Raw genomic sequence first — 21,713 nt, forward strand, 5'->3', positions numbered from 1 at the left:
GACCTGATCATAAAAGGCAATCAGGTTGGTCTGACATGACCTGCCCCTAATGAAACCGTGCTGGTTGCCCTTGAGCATCATTCCTGAAGCCGGTCCCATCGCAGATGTGCTTTGATAATCTTCTGAAAGAGTTTCCCGAGGATTGAGGGAAGACCGACGGGCCTATAGTTGCGCGGGTCCTCCCTTTTTTAAAGATGTGGATCACATTGGCTATCTTCCAATCATCTGGCACCTGGCCCGAGCACCACGAGCACTCATAAAGCTGTGCCAAAGGCCCTGCAGTAACCCCAGCTAGTTCCCTCAACACCCTGGGGTGGAGAGCATCTAGATCCGCTGATTTGAACACGTCCAGCCCTTCCAGAAGCTCTCTAACCCAGTCCTCCCTAACCTGAGGTCTGGAGGTGTTCCCCTCAAGTTTGTCTTCCATCACGGTGGGGAAGTCCCAGTCCCTGGACAAGAAAATGGAGGTAAAGAATTGGTTAAAGAATTGCTTTCTCCTCTGGCGCAACCACCGGATTGCCCAGAGAATCTTGCAGGGGCCCCACATTTCCCAGTGCTTTCTTCATCCTCCCTATATATTTGAAAAAGGAGTTTTTGTTATCTTTGATCTTGGACACTAGTCCTAGCTCTATGTCTGCCTTAGCTTTCCTGACAGCCCCCTACAGGCCCCTCCCATGAGCTCTCCAGTCATTCAAAATGACTGGAGACTGCACCAGTCAGGAGGCAGGGACTTAGAGTCCTGCTTTGGCTCTCTTGGCCCATTTTTTTTAGCTTTATTTTTATCTAGCTTCCATAATTGAAGAAGCATCCTGGAAGGGGAGTTCCCTGTTGTTACTAGGTGGAGCCACACGGTTCTTGCCATATCAACTGTGGAGTTCAAGACTAATTTTCTGATATCCCATCCTTCTGTGTGGGATGAGCTCAACTCACTTGGCTTTGAACTGCCTTTCCCTTTTTTCTAAACTGTGTTCTCCAAGAATACAAGTAGATTCTCTCATTGCAGATTTGGAGGTCTCTCGTGATGTTGTCTGTCTTGTCCAGTGCCTTCGACTGATTGGAGAGTCTGTTTCCATGGAAATGGCATTGGTCATGGAAATGGCCTGCTCCCGTCTTCAGCCTCCAGAAAAGGCTGCAGAACAAATCCTGGAAGACTTGATAGCCAGTGACACGTAAGTGGCCTCTTTGGATAAAATGTGTTTTGTGAAAGGATTCATCTAGGAGCTTCTTGACCAGGCTGTAACTATTTTAAATGCCTCTAAAGAGTCTCCTGAAATACATTTTATGGGATTTTAAAAACATATATGTCAGTGACTTTTCAGAAGCATAAAGCCCATTCATTTCTAAGATGCCTTTCAAAATCCTCAGCTCTGATAAAAGTTGCCAGGAATTCTGAGCCATGGTGCCAAGAAACAGGAGCACCAATGTCTAATTGGAAAGTCCTCTTCATAGCGCAAAAACACATCATCGCAGGTGTTCAAACCTGCCTGTGACTCATGGTCTGAATCCTAGACCAATCCTAAAAAGGATGCATTTTTGTGCTGTGCAGTGGCTGTCTCAAAAAGGACTGCATCGCACCATCATTTGGAACATCAGTATACATGGCTAAGTACAGTTTCTCTCTAGCCAGGGAGGGAGGGAAGCAAGCAACTTGTGTTGAGTATGATGCTTAATGGTTCAAAAGTATGTCTCGTTACAAGGGAGGGGATTTTCCACTATGCAGCATCTGTTGGGGTCATACAAGTTCACTTTTGGGTTTGTTATTACCAAAGTATTGTTGGGGAGGCCCCTCTTAAAGTTAAATTGCTCACTGTTGGTGAATTAATTATACTTGCAGAGAGAATGTGGTGGAAGACATTCATAGCAAATTGCAGGAAATCAGAAACCCGATCCAAGCCATTGGGATGCTCATCCGGGAGATGGACTATGAGACAGAGATAGAAATGGAAAGAGGTGATAGTATGATGAATGTTTCATTTTGTCTAATTAGGTGGATGCAGTTAGGGAGCATTGCACTTCTGTTAGTTTTTACTCTTACTCTCTCTCTTTTTTTTCTTTTCTTTTTTTTTTTTTAATCCAGTTCAACCGCTAAATGTGAGAATGAACCTCTCCCAGCTCTATGGCAGTGGCACTGCAGTGAATGTGGTATGCCAAGGAGTGTGCAAGATCTCTGCAATCCGCTTCCTTATCTGCCGGGACCTGTTGATTTTACAGCAGCTGCTTCTGAGGCTAGGAGATGCTGTGAGTAGATTTGGCAAAGCTGCTCACTGTACAATATGTGGCAGCTGTCGTTCTCCTTCCACAAATATTAGAAGCTTCACAGATTTGTTCAAAGCTTAGCTGTGCTCTTTTTCTCCTCACCCTAGTTTCTTTGAGTTCTTTTACACCTCAGAAGGCAGCAGTCCAGCACTCTTGCATCACCACTGCAATATTATTCTGTCATACAGGGTGCTAAACCAGCACTAAGCAAGACATTCCATCTGCACCCCTTTGGCAAACAGCATTTCCAGGGCTCCATTCCCAAGCCACTTCCCCCCCAGGGCTACTTCTCCAATATTTTCCCATCTCTCTGTCATATAGAGCAGACTTAAGGCTGAGATCTTGACTAGAGCAGTACTACCTTCTAGCATAGACTTGTAATTAAAGCAGTATAGCCCCTTCTAGTATGGATGTAGCTATAGAACAGGGGTGGGCAAAATGTGGCCCACAGGCTATATCTGACCCACCAATTTTTTCTATCTGGCCTGTGGCACCAGCCGAGGCAGAAGGCAGAGTTGCCTGCAGGCTGGATAGAATCAATTGGCTGGCCCGCAGGCAGCAGCTCCAGCTTGGGATTTTGATGGCACAGCAGGAGACGCTGGGCAGAAACAGCCCTGCCTGCCCAGCGCCACATGGCAGCCTGGAAAATGGACTTTGACCCCATGATTCCAAGCAGGTGGGTAGGTGGGCAGGGCTGCTTCTGCCCAGTGTCGTCTGTAGAGTCTGGAGCCATACCCAGCACCATACAGCAGTGGGGTGAGTGAAGGGGGCAGATGAGATCCCTGTTCTGGGTCTGCACAGCTGGGGGGAGGGTTGGGGCAGGGTGCAAGAGGTGGGGGCATTCCCTCCCTTCCTCTGCAGCCCAGCTCCATGCAGCTGCAAATGCCATGGCCCCACCCCCCAGTGCAGCATGGCTCTCAGCCCCCTTCCTGCCTGCCAGTGTCAGCTAAGCTGGCTAGCATGGAAGGGGAAGTGGGTTGGGGGATGATGGGGGAGAGAGGAACATAGAGTAAGGTGCTACAGCTCTGGGCAGGCTCATGGTCCCACTCTTGCTGCTGCTCTGGCATCAGCCTTGGCTTGGCTGGGGGTGGGCAAGGTGTGAGTGTGTGCACACACGGCCCTCAACAGCTTACCCAAACTTAAGTGACCCTCCAGCCCAAATACTTGCCCACCCCATCTTATAGAAAGTATAAAGATGCATCAAACTAGTATCACTATTGTAGTGTGAAAAAGGCAATTACCATATTTACTTGAAACGATATGAGATCTTCCCTCTCCCCTGCCATTTAAAATTGGGGGAGGGAGGGAGAGCCCCTCATCTTGGATTCAAGTGCTAGGTGGTAGGAGGGCAGGGCAGCAGTGGAGCTGGAGTCATAGCTGCTGCCTTCCCCACCCCCGCACATGTGGGGGACCGTGGCATATGTGGGGCATGGAGCAGTGCTTGTTCTGGGCTAGAGCCAGATTGATGGTAGTAGCAGTGGCAGCTGCAGCTGAGCCCCAGAGCCAGGGCTGTAGTTGCCAGGCTGGGGTTGCAGCGATGGCTGGGGAAAACATGTGCTTCATGCTCCAGGTTCAAAGCTACTTGACCACCTCAGCCTTCCACCCCCTGCCACTGCTTTCCCTGCTGCAGTAGTGGGGGAGACAAATTTTAAGATGAGTTTCCGATAATTAGATTCAATACATGGAAAAATTGTAGTAAATTTATAATTTTAATGTATAGAATCTAATTATTGGGGGAGTTGTCTTGCATTTCAGTAAATATGGTACTAGAGCTGCACTGAAGCACCTCTGTACCAATATAGCTACATCGACATTGGGGCTCTTACAGGTATAACTATATGGCTAAGAAAGTCACACCTTTTAATTGAAAGCTGTGCTGGCAAAAACAGAACTATAGACACATGCTTGGAAGTGTTCAGTCCAAGGAACAGTAATTCATACTCCAGTTGATTTTCCCTTTCTTAGTGAACGGGCTTGCACCAAAATAAAATGAGTGGCAATTTGCACCTCCAGTTGGTTTCATGCAGGTACAGTTATCCTGTTTGACCTAAGCCCTGTGATAACTTTCGCAGTAGCAGTAAACAAATTGGTGTTTACAATAATTTTGCTAATGTCCCTTGCTATGTTGTTGTCTTTCTCTCTGACGTAAAGTTGTATGGCACTCCAATAGAGGCAAGGGATTACAAGTGCTTTGGTTTCCTTGCAGATGATATTGGGTGGGGGACAGCTGTTCCAGTCACAGCAGGACCTGTTGCATCGCACATCTCCTCTGCTGCTGTCTTACTACGTGATTAGATGGGCAAGTCAATGTTTGGCATCAGATGTTCCTGTTGACACGCTGTAAGTTTTCATGTTCCCTATTTTCCCTCTAGTTGATAATGTGGTGATAGAGTCTATGTAAATCCTTTGGAAGATCTGAAATGCCATTGCAGACAGATGGAGAATTGGCTTGAGCTCCAATCGTAAAACATGAACAAAAAGGCCTTTTGGGGTAAAGGGTAGAAAGAACCTTGATGTCTGTATAACTGTTTTGTCAATGGGTTTCCTAGATTTATTTTCTGTTGCATTTGTCTCTCTAAAAGATTCAAAACTCTGGGAAAATGCCTATACTTGTTGATGCCATCCCTGAATGCCACTTTCTTCAAAATAGCTCATGAAATCTTTCCCCTGTCTTCTGCAGTGGGGTGGGAGGGGGGTGGATGTTGCTTTGCTTAGGTATGTGATTTAGTAGTCAGTGACTAATGCTGGGTTTGATCCATTAAACTTTGTGAAACACCAAGTGCCTGGTCCAGCTGTATTAAGTACAAAATTGTTTTTTTTCACAATTCATGAACTAGCTGAAAAACAAATGACTTCTCTTTTCAGTCTTGCATAAAACATTCGTATTTAAGAGTCAAGACTTGTGGCAGAGCTTGTCTGAAAACTGTAAATTGCCATTTAACTTTTTAAATGACACTCGCTTCCTGCACTTACTTCCTTTAGGTTGCAGGTGGGAGGGGGGTTGAGTTGGACAGTGTTCGGACATTACCACAGGAGACATTTCTCTTTGTACGCTATTTCTTTCTCCTTTAGGGAATCCAATCTGCAACATTTATCTGTTCTGGAGCTAACGGACACTACTTCTCTCACACCACATAAGCTAGGTAAGGGGATGTCTAAAGCGTATCTCTTTATTTTGACTCTTAATGATTGTACGTTACATCAGGTAACAAGTGCCTCAATAAATTTAATAGTCAGCATTTTAAAATTGCATTTTAAGAGGCCTGACTTCTACGGTGATCACGTGGCCTCTGAAAATCAGCCTCTTCTGTGAGGAAACATATTGGTCCCTGCAAATTGTGTGGAGCTTAAGGTAGTTGTACACCCACCCTTTAGTCTGCCATTTCCCAACTTTCTGCATGCTTGGCTCTGCAACCTAAGTATAGTAAACTTTGTATGAAGCTTTTTGTATAGCTTCCTAGCTTTTTAAAAAGAAAAATTGGTCTGCGCATTTGTAAAAGCCTCTTCCTTTCCTTATCAGTAGGATTTAGATATCTACTGTTGGTTAAATGCAACAGCTAGCAGGACAAGGTTGCTATCCTTGGTGGTCCAGCCTCTAGAACAGCAATTCTCAACTGGGGTGCTATGAGATCCTTTTAAGAGCGCTGCACAATATTAGTGTTGTTAGATCTGCGAATACCTGCATATGATTGACACAATAAACATAGATATCTCAAATAGTATAAAAAATATTCTGACTTGTGGTCTTTCTGAGTTCTTTGCAACAGAAGAATTTTTCTGTTATGTTTCTGTAGACACAAAATGAAAAGTTTTTGAAAATCGGGAAAGTTAGATTGGTGCAGTAAGTCCAAAAGGTTGAGAACCACTGGTCAAGAAGAAGAGGTGCAACCTACTAAAACAGTGTGTTTGTGGGCTTGAATAACCCCCTTCACAGGAAGTGTGACACTGCACTAGTTACACTGTCTAAAAATAAGTCCATTAAGGGGCTGGGGCAATGCACATGCATTTCCATCACCCCTATACACTGAACCAAAGTTTTCTAGATTTGTCGCATCTGCTGGCCAAACCAGACTCAGCAGCTTAAGACTGCCATCCAAACTCCAATATCTTACTGTTCAGTGTATCTTACTGCTGACTATATGGAATATGAGCACTTTATGGCATGTGCTTATCAGTTTATACCTAGCCATTCAATTTCAGGAGATTTTTGGCAGCATGACAGATGCAAGCAGCCCTGAGCAAAATGCAAGTAGGAAGCTGGTGATTTTTTTTTTTTTTCTAGTTACTGTAATTTTAAAAGTCCTGAAAACCACGGAAGGAGTTGGATATCTTCAGTATAAATTTTGGAGACAAATTTTGGGAAGTATTAAGTAACACATTGTCCCTCCTGGGCATGCACTACTCACTCACCCTGCACATAGACACAGACACAAACACACTTTCCCTCCTGCCATGAACAGACGCATACACAAACACACGCGCGTGCACACAGATGGGTGTGCACTCTTCTTGTTCACTGTCTGCACATGGACACGAACATGAACAGAGACACGCACACACATACGCAGACACATACTCATAAACAGATGCATACCGATGCCCTGACGTGTGCGCACACATGCACAGAGATGCATGCGCACACATGTGCAGACACCTGTTCTTCTCCCAGGATCTCCCCCACTCTCCATCTTGCATAGGGAGCCCACTTCCAGCTGCCCATGCCTCTGTCTCATTCCCCCCAACCCCTTGCACTGAGCTGCTGCCCGGCTGTGTCCCTGCAGTTGTGCATGGGGCCAGAATGGCTTGGGCTGGGAGTGCCGGGCCGTGCCTCTTGTGTGGGTGGCAGCGCTGGGAGGGGTGGCTCCAGTGGGTAAGGTGAATGTTGGGGGGGCTGTGGCCCCCTGTAGCGCCATTGCCTGCCTTGCTGCGCAGCATAGCAGAGCAGTCCTGGCCCCACCCCCTCCCCCTGGCATGGTGCCGCACTGCACTCCTGGCTGGCCTGGCCCAGCCCCTGTCTGCCTCCACAGCTCCAAGGTGGGAAGGGGCCACACCTGGCTGCAGAGAAGCAACTGCAAAAGCTGTGATTTTTAAACTTGACGCCATTTTTATCTCCCTACTTGGAGACAGAAACATACCAAGTTTAAAACTACACTTGTGCAATTGCCCAAAAGCATTACAGACCGACAGACAAAGCCCTTTGTTATATTAGAATTCAGTAACATTACTTACATTACAGTAACATTACTGTATTCCCCACCGGTCAGGAAATGGGGGTGACCAGTTTGGCAAGACATGCAAATGAAGGAACAGAGTTTAAGTTCTTTGAGACCAGAGAGAAGACTGGAACTTATAAACAGTGAGGTGAAAGGGTAGCACAGCAGCAAATTAAACTCAAGTGAAAAAGGAAAAGTGATGTGTTTTGAAAGGACTAGCTTTGCCTGGGTTTTTGGGAGTACTTCCGGTCCACTTCAGGGTTTGCCGCTGACCATGCAGGGGACCCCACCCCCTGTGCTCCCATGGGATGTTCCATCTGCCCCATCATCTCAGCATTCACGAGCCACACCTGGTACCTCAAGGTACATAGAAGAAACATATAAAGCTGTACCTATGGCCAAATCACTGATTCTCTGAATCAGAATTGAATCTTCAGATGCATATTTGACTGAATTGAATTGGGACAACGATCCAAATCAGTGAATTGAATTGCTGTCCCCCGAATCAGGTTGAATCCGAATCGAATACTGCCTGCTTTGCACACCCCTAGTGGGTATTATCAGGCTTATCAATGAAAACCAGCCTCTTGGTTCAAGCAAACACCTTCATTATTGAAGGTATGTTTGTATGGCACCAGTTGCATTGGACAGGATGTCATAAAGATGCCTGACAGCTCCAAAAACAGGTCCTCTACTCCTAAATCATCAGTGGTCACCTCTGTAGAGGTGGGCATAAGGTGAACATTAAGGACACCTTGAAAGCCAATCTGAAGAAATGAGATACTAACATCAGTAAGTGGAAGACTTGAGGACTGGTTCGTCCCAAGTAGTCCCATGTGGTATGACAAGACATCGATAATCTTAAGTAAACTTGCCTCACTACGGAAACGAATTGATGAGAGAGACAAGGGGAAAAAGCTATGGCCAGACATCATCAGGATCTATTCCTTCTTCCCAGACCAATTTGCCATATCTGCAGTTCAACATGCAAATCTTAGATCAGCCTCTTACACTGACTTCCTCATTTGTTGGAAGACTCTCCTCCTTGTATTAAAGGACTGCTGATGAACCATTGTTTTCATTAATCAAAGTATGGTACAAATTTGCAATGTAAATAATAAGGAAAGGGATGGGAAATAATAGAAGATTTATTTATGGATTAATCATGGGCATGGTAGTATTAGGAGTACTGTTTTCCATTCCTGCTTCCTTGTTTCAGGAAAGAGGTGATACAGAGGGGATTTAAGAGGACATGGTTGTTCTTGGGAAGTAGTTAAGAATGATTAGCTATAAAGACTGAAAAGTTGGGACTGCTTAGTTTAAAAGTACTCTAGCAAGAAAGAAATATTTGAACCTAGTGTGGCTAAGGAAGAGAGGGAAGTCCATTATACAGCCCTTCTGTGTAATTACCTAGCATTCAATTTGATCACTAGCTATGAACTGATGAGCACATGCTGGGAAGAACTGATATTTTAGATCTTCTGGATTGTCATAATTGAGGTCTACGTAATAAAAGTTAGTGATTTGGATGGCAAGCTTCTGAAGCTGCCTCAGAGTTAACCAGTAAATGTTGTAAGGCAGTGGGGTCCTGCCTTTTTGTCAGGTGTGACCCAGTAGCGTTGCATCCTCTTCAAGTGCCACTCCCATCCCTTTCCTGTGCCCATTCAGCTGCTTTGCTTTCTGCTCCCTGCCTGATCTGTTGCCCTGCTTTCTGCTCCCTGTTCTGTCTTCCACTGTGCTGCCTTTTCCCTCCCCAGTCTGCTGCATGCAACACACACAGGCTACCCATGCTGCACACTAGTCACCCCTGTTGTAGGGAACTAAGAAATGTTGGTTCAGTATATGGTATTAACAGTTTTGTCACTCAGTGTATAACTGGCCTGTGAGAAGCAAATGTGTGTATTTGTTTGTTTGTTTGTTTGTTACATCTTTTTATTGGACTGGCTGTGTAGCTGGGAGAAGTGTTAAATAAGTTTTCAGGCACAAAGTGCCTTCTTCAGATCTTATTTTTTTTTATGATTTATCTGTGGCACTCATGGTGATGTGAAGAGAGTACAAACATGGCTATGATGTATGTTTTTGCTGCATGTTCTGCAGCCTTCCAACTGTTCTTTAATTTTGTTTCATAGTGTCCAGCCCTCAAACAGTTGTGGAGTTGTTCTTTCAGGAAGTGGCCAGAAAACTCATAATTTCTCACTTCTTCTCTCAACCCAATGCCTCTTTGACGGAAACCAGTTTGAATTGGCCTCATTTGATTACTACAGTTATTGCTGATCTCCTGCCACTTCTGTATCCTTGCATAATGAAGTTGTGATGAAGGACTGTGTATAACTGGATGTTACACAATGCTGTAAATTGGGGGTCAACAACCTTTTATTAAGGGTGGGCCACCTATTGAGGTCTGGGTGTCACCTCAGGCAATCAAACCCCAGTACAGCCTCTGCTTATCATCCCTGCCACAAGTATGGGGAGCCAAGAGTTGCAATGGCTAATTTGGTAGTGTTGGGGCAGTAGTGGATGCAGTGAGAGAGAGCAGCCTTCTCCACAAAGCACAGGGCTGGAGCTGGACCAGCAGCTGGGATCAGCAGATCATTAGTAAAATGCAGGCTGGATCAGGTGGAAGTAGGGGTTGGCTAGCCATTCTTAATATATGGACTGGATCAGATCTTTATGGAACAGATATAGTCTCATTTAGGGCTGGATCTGGCTTAGGGGCCATAGCTTGCTGACACCTGCTGCAGATTACAGGTAACAGCAGTCTCCATGTAAGAGTAATGCACAGTTTCAAGGTTCAGATCTGGATGCCTGAAGTTGGGCTCTTGAATCCATCTTTAGCCTCTGAAATAAATGCTCTAATTCCACATGAGGTTACTATGATACGTAGGTGTTTGGAGCTTTTCAAAGTCAGGTCAATTTCAGGTGCTTAAACATGGGTTTGAAAACTAACCTTAGGACCTCAAGTGTGAAAAACTTGGTATGTTTATTGGTTTGAGAGAGATTTCCCATGCCCCGCCCCCCCCCATTCCCCTGAGGAGATGAGTGGTGGTAGAGTTGGATTAGCTAATGGCTTCACCCAGTGTGCCTGAATACTGTTACAGAAAAGCAAATTCATACAAAGCAGCCTAATCTCTTTACTCTTGAGCAAATTCTGAACACTGGAGGCATATGCATTTTAAAGCTATTATTTTTAAAGCTCTTCTAGACTAAATTTTTGCTTTCTTTCCTGACTGCAGAGGAATTACCCTGTTCCTTAGCTAATGCTCAGGTGGCCCAGCAATCCTGGGTTTCTCTTCCCAGAATGTTTAATGGGGAGCTGTCAATACACCCAGCTGCAGGTGAGTTGTTAGCACATGTGGAAAATAATTCTGTCTCTTTAATAGCAGTGCCTACAAAATGAAGAATGCATCTCATCTATTGATTTTGTTATTTGAGCCAGAAAATACCCAGTACTTTTCCTTGTTTGTGTAGGAGAGAAAAAACTAGAAACTGACTTTGCATGGGAATGAATGTTCATAACCAGCCCATTGGTTAGAGACAGAACAAATTGATATTCTCTAGATCAGGGATGACCAAGATACGGCTCGTGGAACAGATCTCATGATGTTTTTTCTAGCCAGCAGGGCTGCTTTCAAGTCTGGAAACTTGGTGACAGAACAACTGGTAGCTGCTGCTTGAATTTCCTATCACTAAATTTCTAGACCCGCTTCTAATTTCTAGACCTTATGAGCCAGGTAACGCAGCTCCTTATTTGGCCTGTGGACTGACTCTGTGCCTCTTGTACAACTCATGGGGCTGGATGAGTCGCGTACCACTGTTCTAGATGGAGGATGAGAAGCACTATGATATGACTGCTTGATAAAGACCAATTTTTGAGGGTGTTCTTGTGGCCTTACTCATCTGAATTATTTGGTTCCTGTTCAGGCCCAGCTATTCCTTTGGTGCCCTTGATCAGTCTCTGCAGCCTCTCCAGGGGACAGGCCCTGGACAGGACTTGTACTGGGGTAAAATCTCATAATTCTTTTCTTTGTTTTAGTTATTTGGGCTATAGTACCCCATGATCGTTCAGCAGGTCCTGCAAATCTAGAGATCTGCGCAGTTATTCTCCTTGGGAGCTGTCAAGTTGGGAATTGAAGTGACCCAGACAGCAATTTTGTAATAGAATTTCTCCTCTCCCAGAAGACTCACAGCATGACCAGCTGTAGAATACAATGCAACATGATGCAGTTTCCATGCACAGTGGTCTTACCTTAAATGTAACCAGGGTCAGGCTATCCAGGCACCCCTCTTCCTCTGGCAGTGGGTTCTGTCTGCTTTCCCATAATTTCTGCCTGTCTCCCGAGCTCAGGTTTTTTGTTGTCTAGATAGCTTTTTGGTTTAGTTTTCCTTAAAGGCATCCTCAGGAATAAGAGTTTGTCAGAAATGTTTTTCTCCCATCAGGATTAATTACTCCTCACCTTGTAGAAAATACAAAGTCAGGCCAACTGAACATATAGTAATAAAATATTAGATGTCTTACACATCTTCCATATATTCTGTGTGGGGTTTTTCCTCCCCTTTAGTACGATCACCCATGGGTCGTGTTCCCCCCCCCCCCCAGTTATTAAACTGAATTATATAGCACAGTATAGGTGAGGAAATTTTTTTTTTTAATTGCTGTGCCACAAAGGGAAGACAAGAGGGCTTGGGTTTGTACATGTGTACTTCTGTAAATGGGACAAGACCAGTCCTAGAGTATAAGGTACTGGGAGGTAAGTCACATTTTTCCTTTTCTAGAGTTTTGATATAGTGACTTGTCCGTGGTGTCCCAGCAAATGGGTTGTTGGGTCTAAATAGAACCTAGTAATCTGTTTTCAGCTATATAGTCTCATTCTCTCTAGCCAAAATGATTGAGGTTTTTGTTGCTATAAATGTGTGTCTCTATCTTATTACATTTAAAGTAATGCATCATATTTCTTATTTTGCATAGTGATGGAAAATCTTGTGAGCAGCTTTAATGCAATGGACAGTCAGGGAATTACTAATGCTAGAACTCTTTCTCGTGTGCATTTTAGCAGGACTTTTCAACAGTGTCTTTGTCCCCAGAAGTGTATTACTCCTGGAGGCAAGAATCAGTTTGTGTTTTCTCAGCCAGGCCATTGGAAAAAAAATGTAAAAATTGCCAAGCATTCAAGTCTGGAAATATAAAGGTTGTTTATGCAACTTGGGTTCTGTCTTCCACCTTGTGTCCAGGCATTGTGCTGCAACCTCTTAAGCTGAATCACACCCTATCTCATACTGTAGTGCTCTTGCTTCATTCATGACCCAGGTGCAGCTGAGTGGGAAGGTGTTCCGTAGAGGTGCACCGATACATTGGTCCGATATCAGATCAGTACCGATATAAAGAAAACTGGCTCTATCAGAAATCGGATTGGTATCGGCCCCAAAAATGTCTGTCGGTGTACCCCTAGTGTTTAGAGTTTCTCTTCTAAGAACATGGGCCATCCTTTACCTCTCAGAACTTTGGACCTGTCTGTTCTGTTTGCTGAGGGCTAACCTGTGGTCTCGTTTAAATGGGCGTCAAATTGGAGCGAGCCTGTTGACCTTAGTGAACTTACTGCAGGTTTTACATCGTTATTACAGAAAGACTGTGATCTCAGATAGGGAACAACAGTATCCCTCATGCTGCTGAATGAGGCCAGAGTGCTGTGCAGACATGCAGATAGAAAGATGGTAGAAGGGCTTGTCTAGTTGCTGTACACTAGACCTGTACTGCTTCACCAAATCGGTTCGCATTAGGAATATGGGACTGAAAAAGGGGCCTTATGGTGGTCCAGTCTCCTGTTTTTGCAGGCAGTCATCAACTTAAGGAAATGATTCTTCCTCTCTGTTTGACACTAGTGAGGCCTTACCTGGAATACTATGTCCAGTTCTGGGCCTCACACTTCAAGGAAGTTGTGGATAGCTTGGAAAGAGTCCAGCATTGGGCAACAAAAATAATTAGGGTCCTGGGAGATGAGACTTTTGAGGAAAAGCTGAAAGAACTAGGATTATTTAGCCTGGAGAAGAGGAGACTGAGGTGGGGTTTGATAAATCTTCAAATACCTCAGGGGTGATTAGAAAGAGAATGGAGATAGGCTTTTCCTTGTGGCTGTAGGTGACAGGACTAAGAGCAACAGCCTCAGGTTGCAGCAGGGGAAATTTAGGCTGAGATTAGAAGGAACTTCTTGACTCTGAGAGTGAACAGGGTACTTGGAGAAGCTGTGGAATCTCCATGCTTAGAAACTTTCACAAGCAGTTTAACAGGCACTTGGCTGGGATGGTTTAGTCAGGGATGATCTTGCCTTGAACAGGAGAATGACCTTGTGAGGTCCCTTCCAGCCCTACTTTTCCATGATCCTATGAGCAGCTCAAGAAATCCGCATAATCATCACTGCACTCCACTACAAGCCACACTACCTGAAATGCCAAGAACACCTTATGGCATGTTACAGATCAGAGCAGGGTAGATGACTGCACTGCCAGTGCCCTGCTGCTGCAATGACCAGGCACAATAAGACTTGTTTGTAAATAACCTCTGAACATGGAGGTGCATAGATTTGTAAGGGACCTCCTGGGTGATTGGACCTGATCCTCTGCTATTGTAAGATTTGGAAGAATCTCTTTCTCTAAATTAAACTACAACTCTGCAATTAGACAGCACTAAATAGCTTTTTATGGTTAACATCTTCAAATTCCTGATAAAACAGTGAATGTCATAATCCAGGTACATGTTGGAGTAGAACTGGCCGTTAGGCAGGAACTCAGAAACCTTTTCTGTCAGTGCTCAAAGAATGCTGTCTTCTCCTAGGAATACATCCGTCTGCTGCAACCCTGGTGTCATGTGAACGTTGGTTCCTGTCGCTTCATGATGGGAAGGTGCTACCTTGTTATGGGAGAGGGACACAAGGTAAAAATTCTTGCTCCTTCCACAGATAGAACGCTGCTTCATCCACAGTGTAGCAGTTACTGCATGGTGACTACCTGGAATCACACCAATAATATTTTCTCAAGAATGTACTGTGTTATTCTTGGGGGTGCAACTTGTATATCTAGACTTCATACACAATTTGCTTAAATGCAAAGTCCAGTGAGGGAAATTATCTATACGCTCTGAGTATTCAAATGTATAAATTATTAAAGGAAGGTGGGCTGTGTTCATAGGCAGAGGGAGAAAAAATTTGGAGTGGGAAAAGGGGGAAAGGAGCCAAAAAACTTTCTTGGCTAAACAAGGAAATCCAGGGGAGCCTAAGAGCAAAAAAGACGGCATATAGGTGGTGGAAGCAGGGGGAAGCTATCAAGGAGGAGTATACCTACTTGGCCCGCACTTGCAGGGAGGCAGTTAGAAAAGCCAAAGCAACTCCAGAGCTAAGGCTGGCAACACAAAGACAACAAAAAGTCTTTTTTTGTGGGGTGGGGGGAAGGGGCTGGGATGAATGGAGTCCTGGCTGGGTTGGGTGGTGGGACAAGCAGAACCTGGACGGCTCATCCAGGAGTGCTGGGGGGGGCTTCTGCCACTGTACACACCCTGGCAGAGGCCTGGGGGCACATGCCCCCCTTTCATCTGTAAGGAGGGCAGAGGCGGCTGCTGCTGTGCGCTGAGCCTTGCGCCCTACTGCCTTGAGAGGCCCAGAATGCCTTGTGCCTCCCCCTTTTGGGCAAGCAGGGAGCATGATGCAGCCTAGCAGTGGCAGGCCTGTGGCATTGTGCTGCTCCTGGGGCGCACAGATCCCAGCAGCAGCTGCCTCCAGCCCCACACATAGATTGCAGGGCATGTGCCCCCCCCGGGCCTCCACTGGGGTGTGTACAGAATTGGGAGTGCCTCTTTCCGCCCCACCCCAAAGCCCCTAGATGAGCCACCTAGGCTCTGATTGTTGGCCAGGGCCTCATTCACCCCAGCCCCTGTCCCTGCTTCTACCCCACTCCCTCCCTCATTGTGGGGGCCTCTGTCTGTCCCACCCCCGAGCCCCTTCCCCTTCACAGAATTGACTGATACTTGTCTGCCATGCTGGGCAGCCAGTGATCCACATAGTGGGCTGCGATCCTGCTTATGTGCGTGTCCTGCCACACCCCTGCTGCAGCCACCCAGAACTCTTGGCTGGGCTGCCTTGTGGCCCTACCCACTGCCTCGTGTTTGGGGGGGGCTGAGCCCCATTAACCCCAACTTTCTGCTGCCTGTGGCTGTATTGAGGATTTCATCATCATCGAGTGATGATATATTACCATTTTTAAGGAAGATGTATAGTGCCAGCTTTTTAATGGAAAATTCTGTGGTCTGTGTTCAGGTTAGAGAGGTAATTAGCCATGTTTAGCATCTCAGACACTTCCCTGTTGGTTAGCAGTGCTGACTTGAGGGTTAAAAATGTCTCTGAATGATAGAGAGATATGTTTGTCTGAAGTCGGGTGGAAGGTAGGGCAAGACGGCATCTTAGGGACTAACTGTTTCAGAGAAGCTTGAGTTTTTGTAGGCAACGACCAACTTGTGGCATCCGTGGCAGGGAAAGCAAGTGGCAGTGAGGACAGGCAACCTGACCCCCAGCCCGTGTTCCTGCTGCACCTTGCACCTCCTGGTGCCTGCCACTACTTGCCCTCTATGGCAGCTCAGGCTCTTGGTCCAGGCCTGGGGCATGGAGTGTACACACTGTCTCTGGACCTGGTCCGGCAATAATGGTGGCTTCAGTCCTGGCTCTAGACAGGCAGTCATGATGGCAGCAGCATCTCCAGGCCTGGGTTGCAGCTGCTGCTGAATGGTCTTTCCCACACTCCTTCACCATGTGGTCTCCTCTACACTCCCCCACCCACTTCTGCTGCCACCTTATGCTGGAGCTGCAGCAGCTGTCAGCTATGGGCTGGTGGAAGCCAAGATGAGGCCTTTTCATGTTGAATGGGGGGGAAAGACCTTATCTTGGATTTGAGTATATATAGTAGTTCCATTAGTGTGGAGAAGGGGAAGTCAGCTGGGAAAGCATCCAGGAAATGCAGTGGTTTTGGAATGAGTATTCAGCGAGTTGACATAGAAAGGAGAAGGGAAAACAGGGTTATGACTGGGGAGGCAGATGCAGTCACGTGACTGAGGGACAAGTAATGGGGAAAGAACTAGAAGGCAGAGCATAAACTTGGGTTTGAGACATTAGGAAGAGCTGACTGCTAAACCATGTCTGACCTTCCTGTATCTATGCAGCATAGTGATGGCTTGGTCCTGATTCAGGTCTTTGTGAGTTATCAGAGTTGTAGAAAAGGAATGTCCATGGGTTTGCATGGTTTAGAATAAATGCACTTTCCATTAGCTTTTCAAACATGTCATGTAAAGGAGAAAGCAATCAAGCTTTTGAGCTAGTAGATACTTGGTCCTAAAGCAACCTGTAGTGACACTAGTTAAAGTATTGCCCTGTAGTGACCCAAAGCTTGTGTCTGGAACACAAGCAAATAGTCCTGGTTATCACCATTCTGGATTAAATCAGTCATGTGACAGGCAGTGCTCAGTTCCTTTCTGACTGTCTTCCAGGCTCTGGACTGCTTCTGTCAAGCTGCATCTGAAGTTGGAAGAGAGGAGTTCTTGGACAGGCTGATCCAAGCAGAGGACGGCGAAATGGCTTCCACTCCACGTCTACAGTATTATGATAAGGTATTACTGCTAGGCCAGTGCCTCAGCCTAATACTGGCTGTGTTAGTTTGCGCACATATGTTCTGTAGCTAGTGGAACAGAGGAGTCAGCTTTTATGCGTTACTTGAAGGCTTTTCTGTAACCTATTTAGGTCACTTAAGGGTGAGTAAACTTCTAGCATTAAGCCTACAAAGGGTGTAGGTACACTTGCCCTGAGCACTTGCATGGAGGGGCTGCTCTCAAGCATCATCTCCTGTCCTGTCTAATTCTACTTGCAAACCTGGAAATGAGGTGCTTAAGACACTCCAGTGCTGTTTCCTCCACTGTTTTTGAGTTCTGTCTTGTGAGCTGTGAGGGTTCCGCCAGGGCAGCTTCACTACCTCATTTTTGGATTTGCTGTGCTTTGGAGAGTGGTTCTCCCCTGAGCACTGGGGACAAACTGAAAACATACTTAGTCCCCGAGGTAGTTTTACAGCCTGAAAATCCCATAGCAGCTGTTAGGTGAATAAATTCACTTTTTTAATCAAATGTGGATATTAATAAAATTAAACACAGCCCTGTGATTCTCTAAATACACTTTGTTGTTCAGCCTCAAAACTTACAATGAATTAGAAAATAATTTGAGGTCTGACGAACATGAGGGAGACTGCAGAAAATTCCGTGACCGTTCTTTTATACAAGTACTTTGATTCTACCTCCATTTTTTTCTAAGTATATCACTCAGTTTGACATAATGTTTGCTTTGGGGTTAAAGCTTTCTTTTCTTGGCTTCTGCTTGAAAATGAATCTCTTCTCTTTTGGGGTTTTTATTTTTAATGTCAGTAAATTTTCTTTTGGCAGGTTAAGCTTGGTGAGAGCAGAAGTAATTTTGTCACATTTAAAAATAAATAAGCAAACAAAAATGTAACCTCTGCCTCCTTCAAGACTCTTGCAGCCAGAAGTAGACATCTTTCTTCCCTTTTTTAGGTTCTGCGGTTGCTAGACATTGTTGGTCTACCTGAGCTGGTCATCCAGCTGGCCACTTTAGCAATAACAGAAGCAGCTGATGATTGGAGAAGCCAGGTGGGCATTTTTTCATACCAAGATTTTTATTTTTGTCCTTGCAGCATGTTTTGCTGCCCCTAAGAAACTTATTTTAATCTGTGCATATAATTTGGAATGATTTGTTTTATGTTCTCTGGCATTTAGGCTACTTTGAGGACTTGCATATTCAAACATCACCTAGATTTAGGACATAATAGCCAAGCATATGAAGCATTAACTCAGAATCCAGATTCTAGCAGGTAAGTAATGGTTTGGGGGTTTTTTGCCTTCAAACTCGAGCAATCTAATATCTGAGCTGAATATGCTGTTCTTGCCTTTCATCTTGGCCCCCTTTGTGTAATTTGTAAAGTTTTTATTACGTAGTGTAAAATTGTTCAAACTCAATACTTAGGTCAAAGTATAGTCCAAAATAAAAAAACTGAGGAAGGTGTCTCGGAAGATGCTGAGCAGGGGTTGTACAATCACTCTAGTCTAGGACCACATCATCATCCTGGGGCTCCCAAGCAAATTTACATGGTAAATGATGCATTTTAGGAAACCTCTTTGCATGATACTTAAATTGTGCTGTTAAATAGCATATGGCTCTTAATGAATGAGGAGGGCATGTATGCTGCCTGAGATTGCCCCTGGGGCAACCCTGATTTCTGAAGCTTGCTTTGGCAGGAAACTGAAAGGGGGTTTATTCCCTGAGTAAGCTACATACTCACCCTGAATAGGGTTTGCCAAGCTGTCTGTTGTCTGAGAACACCCCTTCCTGGTATGTAAGGAAGAGGAATTTGCTTTGCTTCTCCAGCCAGAGAGGCTTTCTCACCCCCCGCCAGGCTCATATGTGAGGAGGCAGGGGTCTATGGGGATCCCTCACCTGTTAATGGGAATGAAGTTAAGAGCTGCTTTTTTGTGGACTCTGAAAAAGCAGAGTTCAGCTTTTGTTGTCTAGGCTCTGTTTCTAGTCAAGTCTTTGGAGCAGACCTGTCTTCTACTTGCCATCTTTGCGCAGGAAAATCTGTCCTAAAGCCAAGTGCAGGCCGCCTTCATGGGCAGCAAATGAAATTGGGCATTCCTTGTCACCTCATACTCTGATATTTTTGCTGCTTAGGAACTATCATTCAAAATTCCTCTGCTTGGAGATGATCCTCTAAGCTAGCAGCCTGTCAGTTCATAACAGAAGAGCTCTGCCCTTCTCTCTTCCAGGCAGCTGGATTGTCTGCGTCAGTTAGTGGTTGTTCTCTGTGAACGCTCTCAGCTGCAAGACCTGGTGGAGTTCCCCTATGTGAGCCTCCATAATGAGGTAATTGGCTTGCAGTGGGTTAGGGAAATAGACCACTGTTGGACTGATAGTCAACTGACAAACTTCTGTGTCTTATGTCTTAGGTAGTGGGCATAATTGAGTCTCGTGCTCGAGCAGTGGACCTGATGACTCACAATTATTATGAGCTGCTGTATGCTTTCCACATCTACCGCCACAACTATCGGAAGGGTAAGACCAGCTCCAGGGGAGCGCTGCCTCAAAGCTGATCTATCATCCTGGGTCCCCCTTTCTTTGGATCTTCAGTAATGACTGCTGTGCATCATTTTGAACCCACATGCATTCTGTTGCATGGGCCAATCCATTCACTCTTTAGTTTATCCAGGTTCTCTGGGAACTTGTAGATAACTTCCACATCTCTTTGGACTAGGCCAAGGATTGGCACCTTCTGCTTTCGTTGGCTGTTGCTTGCACACCAGCTGCATCCTAATTTCTATACCCCTACTAGCAGTTAGCAGAGGGGATAGGGAATGAGGCCTGTAATGAGACCTCCTGCCCCAGGTGTGGATTCCTGGAGATGCTGGATCCAGTCTTTTCACAGGCTGGGTCCAACCAGTGGGCTGTAGGTTGCTGACCCCTATCCTATGCTGTTCTTCCTGGATAGCAAATAGCCAGTTAAGGATGTAAATACTGATTTTTAAAAAAATACTTGTTTAATCTGCTGTAATTACAACCATTAAATGATGAATTGGTATGGCAATCCTTGGCCTGGCCTATATAGGGCTGCTCTGGCCTGGCCTGTAGGGCGTTCCTGCCTGGCCTGGCACCAGCAGGGTACTTCCAGTGGTGAAAGTCTAGTGGGAACTCAGCAGCTGTCCTGGGCTATACCTCACGATGAGCCAGGCAGGCATGTTCTCTCTGGGCCCAGATGGGGTATGTCATGCTGGCCCGGAGTAGCTGCCCTACACCCCCTTGCCTCCACCATACCCCTGCCAGGCCCTGCAGCTGCTGCAGGTCCAGCTGGGATGTGTGCACAGCAGCTGCAGCAATAGAAGGCACTGCATCTGGCCAGGTGCGGGGACAGGGACAGGTGCTGTGGTACTAGGCTCCAGCCTTGTGGCTCTGCAAAGTCAGACAGGGGGAGGTGCTGAGTCCTGGGCCAATGTCTGCCCCACCCCACTGCACTGCCTACAGGGGCGTGCTTGGGGCTTGGGCTGCTTGTGGTGGGGAGGCTGCAAGTGGCTGCACCAGGGTGTGCAGAGCCTAGGTGTAGATACTAGTCCCCCATCCTCCTTCTCGCTCCATTCCTTCTTCTCTCCCTCTCACCTGCCCTGTCACCTTTTGGTTCCTGCTGGGGCACTGCACAGTTTCCCTCTCCCCTCCTACTCTCTCACTTCTCTTCTGGACTGTGACCTGCCTCGCACTAAATGATAACTGGTAAGCTATAACTGGTTATCATTGGGCTTATCAGTTAAACAATTAATTGTTTAACCATTCACATCCCTATAGCCAGTAAATCCTGTAAAGGTGGTGGTCCAATGGAAAAAGAATACTGCTATGCTGAAAGGTTCCATTTTTTTCCTCCCCCAGCTGGGACAGTGATGTTTGAATATGGTATGCGTCTTGGCAGGGAGGTGCGGACACTTCGGGGACTCCAGAAGCAAGTAAACTGTTACCTTGCTGCCCTTAACTGCTTACGGCTGATCCGGCCAGAATACGCGTGGATTGTGCAACCCACCTCTGGTGCTGTGGTATGAAATACTGAACTTCTGGGTGGTTTTGCATATCTAGCAGTGTCGATGATGCAGCTATTGAAATGGCCCTATCTTTATTGTGAAGATTCTTCCATCAGCCATGCCCTCCTCTGCTTTAAGACAACTAATGCAGGTTTAGTCTTATGCTGTACAGTATGAAAACATGACTAGGGCAGTAGAAGGCTGTTGTTTCCTGCTGTTTACAAACTCCTGTTACAGCAGTCCTTTTCCAAGTGTTTTATGGTTACAAAAATGGTCAAACTTTTTGGTATGTTCAGTAGCAGACAGCAAAATCTGTAATTTATACCTACATCTGACTTTTCTGCTGCAATCTGGACATGATCCAGAAATTGTATGATTTTTTTTCATCAGTTTTGTAAACAGTAGTCTTGAAGTGAATAGTGTTTATGCACCCTCTTGGCCTTATTGTTGTTTCTGCTATAAACAAATGCATATTTTTCATACTTTTTAAAATCATCTTGTGTCAGGGGAAAAAAAAAATCCTACTTGGACTTACAATTTTGTTTGAGGGCCTGTTTATCATGTGAAATCCATTTTATAATAGAAGGAGTTATATAACC

At 45.6% G+C, this 21,713-nt stretch overlaps 1 protein-coding gene across 1 annotated transcript in view; it reads left to right on the forward strand.

Annotated features, from left to right (window-relative positions):
• The window catches only part of NUP160 (nucleoporin 160), a 62,241-nt gene that overhangs the window by 25,223 nt on the left and 15,305 nt on the right, over positions 1–21,713 (forward strand). The window contains exons 15-28 of the mRNA XM_019547375.1: positions 1,004–1,169; positions 1,835–1,950; positions 2,078–2,238; positions 4,463–4,596; positions 5,329–5,399; positions 9,599–9,758; positions 10,735–10,804; positions 14,296–14,394; positions 16,990–17,109; positions 18,055–18,150; positions 18,277–18,371; positions 19,324–19,420; positions 19,504–19,609; positions 20,969–21,129. Coding sequence (XP_019402920.1) covers positions 1,004–1,169; positions 1,835–1,950; positions 2,078–2,238; positions 4,463–4,596; positions 5,329–5,399; positions 9,599–9,758; positions 10,735–10,804; positions 14,296–14,394; positions 16,990–17,109; positions 18,055–18,150; positions 18,277–18,371; positions 19,324–19,420; positions 19,504–19,609; positions 20,969–21,129 — 1,652 coding nt within the window. The remainder of the gene's footprint in view (positions 1–1,003; positions 1,170–1,834; positions 1,951–2,077; positions 2,239–4,462; positions 4,597–5,328; positions 5,400–9,598; positions 9,759–10,734; positions 10,805–14,295; positions 14,395–16,989; positions 17,110–18,054; positions 18,151–18,276; positions 18,372–19,323; positions 19,421–19,503; positions 19,610–20,968; positions 21,130–21,713) is intronic.

The sequence above is a fragment of the Crocodylus porosus genome, unplaced genomic scaffold, assembly GCF_001723895.1.
Source record: "Crocodylus porosus isolate Cpor-Errol unplaced genomic scaffold, CroPor_comp1, whole genome shotgun sequence".
NCBI classification, from domain to species: domain Eukaryota; kingdom Metazoa; phylum Chordata; order Crocodylia; family Crocodylidae; genus Crocodylus; species Crocodylus porosus.